This window comes from Amyelois transitella, chromosome Z (assembly GCF_032362555.1).
Source record: "Amyelois transitella isolate CPQ chromosome Z, ilAmyTran1.1, whole genome shotgun sequence".
NCBI lineage: Eukaryota > Metazoa > Arthropoda > Insecta > Lepidoptera > Pyralidae > Amyelois > Amyelois transitella.
The window spans coordinates 7,124,896-7,139,015 of record NC_083535.1 but is presented as its reverse complement, the minus strand read 5'-3'; the positions used below and the strand labels follow the sequence as shown (position 1 = coordinate 7,139,015).

Here is a 14,120-nt window from a genome sequence, read left to right as displayed (position 1 = left end):
TATGTGTATTCTTTTTTTTTAGCAATTTAAATTACCTGGAAACATTTAATTTTGCCCTAAAAGTATCCACTCATTTATAAATTTTACCTCATCAAAGCCCAAACCTAGACAGAAATGAAAGTAAGTCAGTATGTCTAGTCTTCTCTCCTTTTCTACGTTTAGATTTAACTGGAGTGGCGGTAAGAGAGGATACGCATAATAATTATGGAAGTGGTGTCTCAATTGGGTTCCTCAGAAAAAGGCTCGTTAAACTCATATAGACTTATTTCTGATATAAAAACCAAACAAAAACATCAGTCATCCACAAAATTATTAACAACACTAGAATGCTCACGAAACCCAAAAGTCGTTCCGAAAGAGAATCCACAAAGTTTAAATGCGTTCCTTTTTTATTTGAGTGCATTGCCCCCGCGCAGCGGTTTTCTGCCTTTCTTTGCCCGCGTGTAACGAAACGTCTTACATATATTATTGCGGTCACCAAGAAGTATGTACGTCCGACTTGGTGATCGCAAAAATGTTTTACTCAAAATTCTAAAAAAAATATTCATTAATATTTCAGACATCTGTTAATAACTGTTCTTTATTTTTAAGTTTCACGACATTGGTTGATGTCGAATGACTTAAAAGTAAATTTACTGTCGCTTCTAAAGCGCCAGTGCACAAACTGCACGGCAGCATTTTCTTCAACAACCTCAACTTCACAATTGACTTAACTTAGAATTAGAATAGAAATGTGGACGAGAGAATATATTGTTAACTTGAATAGATGAATTGAATTAATTGAAATTTATATAATATTTAATGGAATGTCAGCGTTAAATACTTTGATGTACAGTGTGTGCCGAATTTTGATTTGAACCTACTATCTTGTTGACGTTTTCGGTTATCTAAAAATATAATAAAACAGTAAAAATATTTTGTCTGTATATTTAGTATTTTTTATTTTTAACTGAAATAGATAGAGGGACAATAAGAAAGCAAACATTTTTTTTTAAATTTTTGTCTGTCTCTCTGTCTGTATGAATGATCATGCTTATCTCCGAAAGTACTGAACCGATTTACTTAAAACTTTCTCCAATTACTTTGTTTTAACTCAGACAAACATTTAAAGTTTGTTTCATCAAAATCGGTTCATTAAAAGTTAGCGTCATTTGAATTAACTCAAGGCATGAATTTGCCTGCAAATAGGTTACGAAATTTTAAATTCAAAGTAATTTATCATTGTACGACAGCATTATACCTATATGTTAATTATAGTTTGATAATATCCTGCTTTTGCCACACATAACATGCGTAATTCTCACGTAAAAAGATTTTTGGTTTGTAAGTCTACTTTAATTTCGACACCACTGTAACCATGGGTCAGTGGTTGGCGCGTGAGGCTGTGAAGTTGGGTTGGGTTCACATTTTTGTAGATTCAAGTCGCAATTTTCGCGGGCGAAGTCGCGGGCAATAGCTAGTTGGGAATAATTTTCTGTTTTGACAAATTTCTAGTGTTTACGTTTTATTTTTGTTTTGTTATATTAGTAGATTCACAAGCCGTTTTAGAAGTGTAGGTGTTCAGAAGCCGTTATAGGTAAGTCATCACTTCATTAAGTGACAGTGATTTAATAAAATCACAGAAAAAAAAACAGAAAAGAAGGCTTATAAAGACTGAATGGCCACGTTCAGCATCAGATTCAAATTGTGATAGGTTGCTCGCCCATCGCCTAAAAAAGAATCCCATGTTTGTAAGCCTATCCCTTAGTCGCCTTTCACTTATATTTATATTTATATGTTATAGGTATAATTCTGTTGTATAATGATAAAATGACTTTGAATTTTAAATTTCGTAACTTATTTGCAGGCAAACTCATGCCTTGAGTTCATTCAAATGTCGATAACTTTTTTTTAGTGAACCGATTTTGATGTAAATCGTTTAAGTAAATCGGTTCAGTACTTTCGGAGATAATTGTGATCATACATACAGACAGACAGACAAGAAATTTAAAAAATATATTTTTGCTTTCTAATATTCATTCTAAGTGTTCTTCTATCCATTTCAGTCCAAAATACTTAATGTACAGACAAAATATTTTTACTGTTTTATTATATGTAATAGATATAGATTGAAAATACTTTCATTATGCATGCGCAATTGATTTTATTTATTTCTTGACTAATGGTGTGACATTTACTCAAAGTAAAACGTAGTGATTATCTTTTTTGACTCAAAGATTGTCAATGTGCGTGAGGCGTGAAATATTGGTGTGGCAGTCGATAATCGACTTAAATGTTATCGAGTACTTGTAATGTTAATCAATGTTCATGTAATCGTTTCATTCAATTATTTTTTTACATCCCTATCAAACAGACAGCAGGCAGGGCAGGCAGCTCAGCAGGACAGGTCAACTTAAGTGTCATGGTGGTTTTGTAACTAGTTGTAGGAAAACAAGGTGTTTGTTTCATTTTCTTTAAAATGTGAGTTTTGTATAATTTAATACTAACTTTTAATAATTTTGTTTAATTTTCTTTGTAAATAAAAATCTTACCTGCCTGTTTAAAGAAGTGAGCGCTAGTCATTCGAAAACATTGTGATATGGTGATAATAATGGCATATCGAGTTTTGTTAGTTTTTATTTTCGCTATATGTGTTAAGACAGAAGAAGAATCAACAGCTTCCCGTATGACAACAGTAGAAAGATTTAATCTAAGGTAAGAACTGAGCCTTTACTAAGTATTCTTAAATTAATTTTAACTACATGGGTATTGTGCAAGACACTCTTAAAATGATCTACTTTAACAATCGATACAATCTTTCTGTAATCTTGGAAATGGGTAGGTCATTGTCAAAAGTAACTACACAAATGTTAAGCAAATGAGTAAAATAAACAATAATATAATTCACAAACTAGAATTTGTACATCCCTACGCACATTTAGGATATAATTTTCCATTAATCCTAAATTCTCTTTCATTCTTACTTTTGTACTGGACTGATCTATTATGAAAATAGACCAACAACACATATTACTTACACAATTAGAGGTATTACTTTCTTGTTCATGGATTTTCTGATGTTCTTGGTAAGTCAGTATCGCAAAGTTGACTTACTGTTTAAAGGTATAGTTCCTTTATCTTGCATGAAGGGAATTAGATACCATGCCAACTAATCATTTCTGATACCCAGGGAGGAAGCAAGGAAGATGTTTTATCATGCTTATGATGCATACATGAATAATGCATACCCTGCTGATGAGCTGATGCCATTAAGCTGCAAGGGAAGGTGGAAAGGCATCACACCAAGCAGGGGAGACATGGATGATACCCTTGGCAAGTAAGTGTGATAATGGCTATATCTCATGAAATGATAATTCATATTTTGTTGTGGGACAGATTGATGCACATCTGTTATCTAGTGGTCTAGACATTTTGTGACCTACAGTTTGCAGGTGATAAGACATTATGAATAGGGACTTTTTTTAAATTAATTTGAAATAGTGTGCTTGTCTGTGACACATTAAAGGGAATGAAAATTATGAACATCTACCTCAATGGCAATATTTATACAGCATTAAAAGATGTCTCATGACATAATTTTATGTCTACACACTGTACTATAGTCACTCATTGACTATGTACAGTGTGTAGACATAAAATTATGTCTTGTAGGTAGAGTCTACATTTTTCCACTTCCCACAATCCTTGCATACTTCGTTCACTTCATCTACATTCATAACTCTCATGTAAGGAATAGTTTAACAAGTATTTTTGTTTATTTAGTTTATATGTTTTATGTATATTTCTTGTTCCAAGGATATGATGCCAGAATAGTTGTATTCCGGCATCATATCCTTGGTTATCATAGGTAAACTGTAGCATTGTATACCAAATGTTCTTGTTATATATCCAAATCAACTTAATAAATTAAACACGGTAAAAATACCTATGCATATGATATATGAAGTTGTAATGACACAAATATGTTGATTGGATATGCTATCTATACAAAATTATTCACTGTTGAAGATATGAATATTTTTATTTAAACAGATAGGTACATTATTGCAATTGCTAGTTAGATGACCTTGTTTTAATTTTCATTTTATCAAGGTTTTATACTGTTATGAGTATCTTTCTTGAGATAACACCACAAGATTACTTCAATATTTTATTAAAAGATCCTTGTTTCACTTCTTCTTTGCTTCCATGAATATTGGTGTTTGGCTAGCTGGATGTTTTTTTTTTACATGAACTTATACTCTTAGATCTTAATTTTTAGTTGAATACTATCAAGTGCTCTTACAGGACATACAAAAAAAGAAAATGGAACAGTCATGCAGAAATGTCCAACTACGAGTACCTATCTTCATATAAAAATATCTACCTAACATAGTTTCGCCAACACAGTTTTTTTATTACTTCTGATAAAGAAATTCCTAGCAATTTTCATTAACTATACAGAGAATTTTCTAGAATACTCTGATAACAGCCAGCAAGCGCGTGGTTCTTTTAACAACAAAAGTTAATTGTACATAAACAACTTTGTCACAGCCGCAGGAAGCACATTTCTTCTCTCATGTAACTGTCTCAAGATGTCTTCTCTACCCTTAAATTTAAATATGGCAATAAAACAAACTCACGACACATTAGCTTGGCAGTTAATTGATTGGCTATTTCTAATAGTCTATACTGTTTCAGAATTGTATCACTTTTTATATATCGTGAAATTATATTCCTGAGAATCTGTTTTTTTATTGCTCATGACGAATGATGTTTGTTGTCTTCTTCCTCCTGGCTTTAGTCCCGGTTGCAATCTTACCACTCAGGAAAGAATCCCGGTGTTTTTGTCCATGGAACTTGAATAGGGTGAGTCAGGTTTAATTGACCTCCGCACCCTTTGCCAGGGAAGCTAACCAGTATTCAATAGATCCTGGTTACACATCCAGTTGCGTGAATGTTCAGGTTTCCTCAAGATATTTTCCTTCACCATAAGAACATACATACAGACATATAATCACGTCTATATCCCTTGCGGGGTAGACAGAGCCAACAGTCTTGAAAAGACTGATAGGCCACGTTCAGCTGTTTGGCTTTATGATGGAATTGAGATTCAAATAGTGACAGGTTGCTAGCCCATCGCCTAAAAGAAGAATCCCAAGTAATTATATAAGCCTATCCCTTAGTCGCCTTTTACGACATCCATGGGAACGAGATGGAGTGGTCCTATTCTTTTTTTTATTGGTGCCGGGAACCACACGGCACTAAGACCATAAGAACGTCGGTTAGTAGTCCAACTAATGTACATAACTGCTAAAATAGTTATTGGTAGACGGCCGAGGTCGAATTTGAACCTGTGCCTTTTATGCGCATCACGCATTTCAACCGGGCAGCGATTCGACCATCAATGCTCTTACGCTGTTTTTTGTAACATACCAAAATTACGCCTCTTTTCCATACGTGAAAGAAAAAAAATTATGTACTTGTCATGATCATACTTCTTTCACTTCATCCACATTCATTGCTCATTTCATGCAAGCCTGTCTGATTTTGATTCTGTTAGTCTTGTAGAGCCTCCTAGTATATTTGTTTGATCAAGCAGCAAGCTTGATTAGCAGCTATCCCGTTTCCATTCCTGTCACATCTTCTTTCATATTACAGCATTCCCTTGTTCTTGTTCTTTCAATATTTCATAGATAAACATATATGAGAAATGGCTTATTTTAACTAAGTAAATAAAATAAAAAATAACGGTATTTTCTTTCTCAAATCTCCTGAATTTTCACTCCGGCACTTTAGAATAGGACCATCTCATCCTTTCCCAGGGATGTTGAATAAGGCGACTAAGGGATAGACTAATAAACTTGAGATTCTTCTTATAGGCGATGGGCTAGCAACGTGTCCTATTTGAATCTCAATTCTATTATTAAGCCATACAGCTGATTGTGGCCTTTCATTCTTACCAAGACTGTTGGCTCTATTTACCCCCGCAAGGGATGTAGACGTGTTTATATGTATGTATGTAAAATTCTAAATCCTCTTTAGAAGTATACCTTAGAACTGTACTGAGTATTTGGTATAAGTACGTCTTTGAAGTTAGGTACGAATTGTGTTCAATATAAACAAAGTTATGGTGTTAAAATTATTTTTTCTGTGTTAGTAAAGTAGATGACTGCAAGCAATGCAATGCAACGCACTACTTGCATTGTTCGAATAATATAGACTGTTATATTCAAGGTTCTTGTTTTTTAAGTGGTTAGGAACAGCAGTGACCTACTTTCGCTTTTCGTAGGACTACACGTCAGAAGTATATTTTTGGTATTTTATTTAATTAATGAACCAAATGTTCACGTCTTCTTTTCTTTCGGAGTAGACAAAACCTACCTGCAACGACTTAGACGAGTACGCCTGTGCGGCTGGGCTCGCATCATAACGAAAAGCCCCGGGTCCTCTCTAAGTGCACCGGTAGATCACATAAGGAACCTACATGCCTAATTTTATGTCAGTAGACCCACTGGTCTGCGCGTTGCCTATCAGTCAGTCTTGAGGGACGTGTTGTTTGACGAGTAATATTTAACGACTTCAAATCTTTCCTAGGGTTTAAGAGGCGACGTAGGAAAAAGTAAGCTATACAAAACAAAATAACGACACTTGTCCTTATCTTATCTGGTAGAGCCCTTCCTGTTACGAAAGTCAAATGCTGGACGCTTTGTGCAAAAAGAAGGTTACTCCGTACTACTAGACAACCTATATGAGCAACACAAGGGCTAACGGGCTAAGAGCGAAACTTAGAATACACTAAGATAATGATGACGTATGTACCTCTTCTTCTACTATGCCAATGGCTTCAGACTACGAGTTATTTAGTCAAGAATGACGCGACTTCCACTGTCGACTCAAAAAGCGACAGCTAAATCTAATACTCGTATATTTTTTTACTATCACCTTCATAAAGTTAACAAAAACCTACCACTAAATATGCCAATTGTTTCTAGCTTTTCTCTCACTCTCGTGGATAGCCTGGATACGCTGGCAGTGATGGGCGACTTCTCAGAATTCAGCCGGGCGATGCAGCTGGTCATCAAGGATGTAACCTTCGACCACGACATTGTCGTATCTGTCTTTGAGACTAATATACGAGTTATTGGGTAAGTTTGATAGGTCCATTACATGCCGTACATCACTTTTTGAAGTACTGACTTTCATCGTTTAGCCAAAAGAATATTTTTTTTTAAGCCTGAGGAATACATGCCAGGTATTTAATTGATCTATGGATGAGAAATTACCATATCTTAGACCAGTGTGTAAGTTAAAACCAAGTTCGTTTTGATTTTATATTAGTACCGTCACTTTTTCTATTTACATAGTTTATTTTATTTACTAATTTTTATTTTATTATTTTTAATAGCACCAAAATTTTGCGACATTCATGGTTTTCTACATACATACCTACACACTATCATTTCTTTTTTTCATAGGGAAAGCAAAAACTGTTGATTTCCACTTACTTTCTTTCTTTCTTTTAAATTCCTTCCCCTTTTTTTATCATTTCATAGAGACTATTATTTGTACTTGGTTCATGTCCCCTTGTAAGAAGATCCCAATTCGGGTTTCAACTTTCAAGTTACGGATATTGTCACCAACCGCATTGTCAAACATAGGTAAGGTTCCTCTGAAAAGATTGCGTAAGACACACCGGAGTTGCTTCGTGTCAAAACATGACTTACCCTAATTCAGGATCATAGTAAGAAGTCACGCCCTGGGCTTTTTTCGATGTTATCGGGATTTAGGTACGACAGGAGTCGAAGTTAAAGATAACGTCAGTTCCAAAGTCAGGCGTACGAAAGCTCATGTTTCCAGGGGTTTGCTGTCAGCTCACGTGATAGCGACGTCCCTGCAGCCGGAAGTTCCGGTGCTGCAGTGGTACGCCGGGGAGCTGCTGGCCATGGCCGAGGATCTGGGCAAGAGGCTGCTGCCCGCCTTCAACACTTCTACTGGAATACCTCATGCTAATGTAAGTACAGTTACTCCTATGCTCCTTAAATTTTAGGATCATTAAAGTTACAGCTGTCACATTCATAGGTGGCATTTTGATTAGAAGATAGACTGTGAATAAGAAAACGTAATTTTCATTAATTTGTATCACTACAATACATATAACACAAAAGTTAGGTATACAATACAAGTTTTTGGAACGTCGCTACTTGGGAATAGTTTTCCTTTTCCCTAGTCTAATGTAGTGATTTATATATCGAGCACACATAAAACCAGCATATAAAACCTTCATCCAGCACAATAAACATCTAGCTAAAAGGACGTGTAGGTAGATATAGATAATAACACAAAAGGGAATAATGCAGTGTCATTAGGGGATTTTGCAAATATATTAATTACATATTATGCAATTATAATTACCGGAAATAATAAATAAAGTAAAAGTGACGGTGACAATGGTAATGGTATAATCATTAACATTACTCTAATTATAATTTCAAAACATGCATGTCTTTAAAAATACTGTTTGTATTGAAATGTCATGCATTCTCTCCGACATGGTAAATCATACACTACAACAATTTATAGACTCAATCCTGCTGAAAATTTGCACGAAACAAACAAATATGTCCATCTGTTCAAAACTGGATCTAAACATGTTTTGTAGGATTGTGTGTGTGATTCACATCGGTGGACGTAGTACATAGTTGATCAAAGTGGTAAATTAATTTTTTACTCAGGTAAACCTAAGACACGGCATCCGAGGGATGTCGGAATCCCGCGAAACGTGTACCGCTTGCGCGGGAACCATGATCCTGGAGATGGCGGCATTGTCGCGGCTCACTGGCAACCCTATCTACGAGCAGAAAGCACACAAAGCCATGGACAGACTGTGGAAGATTAGACATAGGTAATTAATTATAAACGGATTTATCTTCTCTTGCTCTTATTTGTACCAAACATACAGGTTTGTCCCTTACGGGGTAGACAGAGCCAACAGTATCGATAAACATTTTGAACCAACGTTATCTCGGGGCCTTAGATTAACCATAGAGATCAAATGAAAGAGGAGACATATACGCCTTTTCACATTAGTGAAAAGACCGCCTAATAGCTTTCGTTTTAAAAGTTTTGTCTTCTTTACTACGGTATCATTTAATTACTACTGCATGACCCAAGCATCTGTGTGACTTATTCAGATATATTAGTTGATCGAATGTTTACGCATTACATTTATATTGTTTCTCTATCAGGACATCGGATTTAATGGGCACAGTGATCAACATCCACTCTGGGGACTGGGTCCGCAAAGACTCTGGCGTAGGCGCGGGCATCGATTCCTACTACGAGTACTGCCTCAAGGCGTACATTCTGTTAGGGGACGAGAAGTATCTGGCGCGGTTCAACCGTCACTACAACGCGGTCATGAAGTACATCAGCAGGGGTCCTGTCATGCTCGCCGTTCATATGCACAGGTATTTTAGTTGTCTAAGAATGCTTTAACATTAGTTGCTTTCCCGATATTACTAGGAAAACATATTCAAGGCGTTCTGTTAGGAGACGAGAAATACCTCGTGAAGTTCAACCGTCATTACAATAGGGTCAAGAAGTACATCAGCAGCCTGTCATACTCGCAGTTGAGAGGTTTTCTTATATGAATTGTTTTAGTGCAATGCTGCAGTGCAGTTTGTTACCGCTTCTTCTGCACTGACGCTTTGAAAGCGGCAGTAAACTTAGTATTAAGTAATTTATTTGAAATCAACCATTGTTGTGAAAGCAAAACAAAAGACATGACAATTATTAAGTGAAATGGAGTGTATATAAAAACGAATAAAATTTTGAATTTGAATTTTATTTCAAAAAGGTACCAACGACGGCTAATCAAATCACCCCAACAGGTCCTATGTGTACGCGTGGTTTAGAGGGTTGTGTTTCTATGTTTTGTCCCAATTTTTTCTATCCATGCCACTTTTACGACCCGTAACTACATTGATGCTTTACCAATTTAGTATTGTTTTTCTTACCTAGTTTTCCTTTCAGGCCGCACCTTCAGTCGCGGAACTTCATGGACGCGTTGCAGGCGTTCTGGCCTGGTCTCCAGGTGTTACTGGGCGACGTTCGGCCCGCTGTGGAGACGCACGAGATGCTCTACCAAGTCATGCAGCGACACACCTTCATACCAGAAGCCTTCACCACAGACTTCCAGGTGATTACACTTTTCTTTTTAAAACAGAGGTCACTGATCTGAATAATGTTATCTATATTTTGAGGGTACTGAAAAAAATTTATAAAAAAATATTTTAAGTTTTGATGAAAGATGCATAATTATAGGAATAATAATTAAGATATTAGGACGTCCTGGTAAAGGGTCAGGTCAAAAGTACCCGAAACCGCCGAGCTTGTATGAAGAGAGTTATGAATGTGGATGAAGCGAAGGAAGTATGCAGAGATCGTGGCAAGTGGAAAGAGGTAGTCTCTGCCTACCCCTCCGGGAAAGAGGCGTGATTTTATGTATGTATGCATAATTATAAATATGCCAAAGGTCCACTGGGGACACCACCCCCTCCGGCCGGAATTCCTCGAGTCCACGTACTTCCTGCACCGCGCGACCGGCGACGCGCATTACCTCCACGTCGGCAAGGCGGTTCTCAAAGCCTTGCAGCAGCACGCCAGGGTGCCGTGCGGGTATGCCGCCGTCAACGATGTTAGGACTAGGTACTGTTCGTTAATTTAAATTCATGTAATAATTGTTTCTGTTACTAAGTTCTTTTGATAAAAAATAAGTCATTAATTCATTTATTAAAAGCTTATATTACCCTTAATTTCGTCCGCGTTTTACTCCCAATTCTAGTATTCCCCGTCCCTGTGGGAATTGTCACAAAACAGTAACGTTGGTTAGACCTGGGTAATTGACTTTATTCAAACAAAATTTTATCAGTGATACAAATTGCCTCAGTGTTTAGGCCGTGAACCGAAATTTGGATTTTGTATTTTTTCTTTGTTCCATTGAGAGTTAAACAATTGCCTAGTATAATAATTTTAAATGAATTTATGAGCGATACGGATGAAGTATTAAATGGTCAAGTGGAATCCTATTGACGACAGAGAAGATTCAAACATATAACATTTTCAAATTAAATTTTGAAGGTTACATGAAGACAGAATGGACTCGTTCGTGCTAGCGGAAACGTTCAAGTACCTCTACATGTTGTTTGGAGAAGACAGAGACTTGCCGGTCAAGTTGGAAGACTATCTACTCACTACAGAGGCTCATTTCCTGCCACTTTCATTGGCCAACGCCGGGAAGAACACATCCTACTTCTCATTGAAGATAGACGACGACGACGAAGATAAATATAGAAAGTAAGTTTTGTACTTCAGGTGTTCCTAGTCTACATTTAAGTTTTGTTATTAAATGTATATTTATCCTCCGACGAAAAAAAGACGGAGTGTTATAAGTTTGACATGTGTGTGTGTTTGTAGGTGGCGGCGTGGCTCGGCGTTGCAAAAAATAAAAATTAATAGTTATAATTTTTTTTCGACTATCTGTAATTTTGTAAGGTTAATTAAGCCTTCGTTCTATTTATAACCTTTTAAATTTGATTTAAAGGTCTTCATGCTTTATAAGAATAATAATGATTAACCGTAACTAATAAACATAGTTTCCCGTTTAATAAATTTGTATCGATATTGCTTTGGCCCATTGTTTAATTAACTTTCGCAAATTAAATAAATATTGTAAGGCTGATTAAAATTAACTAAGCTAAATAACCAAGACAATGAAATAATTTCGAAATCACAGTCAACTTTCCTTGTCTATTAGTTATTTTTAAATTTTGAAGACGATCTTTGTAACTCAATTTATATAATAAAAAGTAAGAAAGGCAAATTATAAATCCTATATTAATTTGTCTCGGTTTTTATAAATTCTATAACAATATGCATATCGATAATTGAATCGCTTATGTGACGGCTGAAAAAGCTTCAATCCAAGTTATTAAAATCATCGTGACGTAAGGTGACGGCCATTACGTAGGTTCGTTATACAACTGAGTACCTACTGTAATCAACAAGGCATGTTGCTGATTATTTTTTCTAAAACTAGACTGACCAAAATCTACTCTTAATTATTAATTAAAAAAATTTAAGCGTTCTACTATATGTATTGTATAAGGAATTATCATATATTTGAATATATGATCGAAGGAAGCTGTCCAATATAACAGTCAAAAACACAATTATTCAGAACAGCTAACGAACAAAAGATAGATCGCCAGGTGTACAAACGGCGCTCGGAGAAAGTACATTACAGACCCTAAATGAAATACGTTGATTGTAAAAAGAAGTAGGTACTTACTGAAGCGAAAACAACTAGTAGTTCATAAGTGAATTATCTTTTATTGCAGGACATGTCCGAACACCGCCTCCTTAATCGCTGAGAAGGTTCGGCAGCCAATGCGTCAGCTCCTCGGATCCACTGCGGCGAGGCCGCCCGCGCGGCTGCGGCCGCTCAACGACCCGCGGCAGATACTCGCCCTCGCTGACATGGGCATATCAGTCATAACGCTTCCAGATGGCAGAGTACAACTGCTGTATACGACGTCAACGGTGTGTTATATTTTTATAGTAGTATATTTGACAGTAAGCGCCTTCCGACGACCTTTAAACTCTTCGCCGATTGATCATGTTTGATGTTAAAAATAAACTAAGCATCTTACAATCAATGAAAGTAGGCGTCCTTACTTATGATTGTGTAAAACAGAAATTTTATAAAAAATTGTATGTTTCTAGGCAAAATCAGCGAAAGACGCAGCTGAAGGGTTGACATTTATGCGCGAGATGTCGAAGTGGAACTCGCTGAGCGATATCGAGAACGGCGTGATTCCAGCCGGCGTGCGGGTTCTGGACCGCGTGTTCCCGGCCGGGCCCGGACACTTCGGCAAGGAGCTCGACGCCGCCCACCTCCACGGCACCGCCGCCTTTGCCGACCCGCCCGACGCCTGCCATCCTATCAGCAACAAAAACCACGTTGAAAACAAATTCGCCATCGCCCAAAGAGGCCTCTGCACTTTCGCACAGAAAGTGCGCAACATCCAAGCCGCCGGCGCCAGGCTGGCCATCATCTACGACAACATCCCCGACTCGACTCACGAGACCACCGCCCTTTTCGCAATGTCCGGCGACGGGAAGGACGACATCAAAATCCCCGCGGTGTTTCTCTTCTCGCAGGAAGCCAAGTTTCTCATTGATGCTCTAAAAGTTAACCCCGACCTCGTTCTCATCGTCGGAGAGCTCAAGTCGTTACAGAAAAAATACGAGAACCTCTGTGACGATGGGGACTGTGATACCGTACTTACTACTCAACCCGAAACGATTGATAAGGAATCGATTGATCATTTAAAACATGTACTTAGTCAACTTGTGACGCAGTTCGAGTTATCTCTATCCAACGAGGAGCCGAGTGGGCAGAAATCCTGCCAGGAACCACTTGAAGGTTTAAACATATCTAAAGAAAAGTTCGTTAGCGACGAACGCAGAGTAGAAGGACCACCAAGCATGTGTTCAACAATGAAAAGTGAACAAAAAGAGAGGCATCCGAGGACGACGGAGCCGCCCGCCAACAAACCATGAGATTTGTTTTAGTTTATTGTTAATTGTACATAACATTTTTTTGAATGTATGTGTATAGTGTACATAATGTATATCTATAAGTGAACCTGGTGAATATTTGTGCCTTTTCAAAGTCTAGCATTTGGTTCAATTATTTAAATTTATATTTTTAGTATTTTTTATCAGGCTCATTATTATCATGGCACATGAACTATTTTGTAAATTATTAGTTCATACTTTATTTTGGTAAATTCGATTGAGTTATATAAGTAGGCTAAGGCAAAAACAACGTGTTCAGTTTCGATGTAGCAATTCTGTTGCAATAATAATTTTCCATCTAAACATTAATTGTAACGCACCTTCCATGGTCGGAAGATATGAGCAATACATGTACTATTCAGAGACTAAATTAGATAAAGGCTGTTTTAACGATAAAATCTTACTATTTATATTTCATACTTTTAGTTACATGATCATAAATAAATGATAACAAAACATTTTTTTCTTTTCTTGCATTTTCAACTTCTTAAAAATAG

The 14,120-nt window shown here is 36.8% G+C and overlaps 1 protein-coding gene across 1 annotated transcript; it reads left to right on the top strand.

The window, feature by feature from the left end:
- The first annotated feature begins 2,331 nt into the window (after positions 1 to 2,331).
- On the top strand, positions 2,332 to 14,082 carry LOC106133970 (ER degradation-enhancing alpha-mannosidase-like protein 3). Its single transcript, XM_060953901.1, has 11 exons — positions 2,332 to 2,694; positions 3,170 to 3,316; positions 6,975 to 7,127; positions 7,840 to 7,993; positions 8,715 to 8,884; positions 9,228 to 9,449; positions 10,015 to 10,180; positions 10,517 to 10,689; positions 11,122 to 11,337; positions 12,381 to 12,582; positions 12,766 to 14,082. The coding sequence occupies exons 1-11, from the start codon at positions 2,579 to 2,581 to the stop codon at positions 13,603 to 13,605; spliced, it is 2,559 nt and encodes an 852-aa protein (XP_060809884.1). The 5' UTR covers positions 2,332 to 2,578; the 3' UTR covers positions 13,606 to 14,082.
- Positions 14,083 to 14,120: the final 38 nt, after the last annotated feature.

Excerpts from the sequence above, each read along its gene's own strand:
- LOC106133970 (XM_060953901.1), top strand. The coding sequence starts at position 2,579 with ATGGTGATAATAATGGCATATCGAGTTTTGTTAGTTTTTATTTTCGCT. Across the intron at positions 7,994-8,714 it reads CTGGAATACCTCATGCTAAT|GTAAACCTAAGACACGGCAT; the intron begins GTAAGTACAGTT and ends TTTTTTACTCAG. Across the intron at positions 10,181-10,516 it reads CCTTCACCACAGACTTCCAG|GTCCACTGGGGACACCACCC; the intron begins GTGATTACACTT and ends AATATGCCAAAG.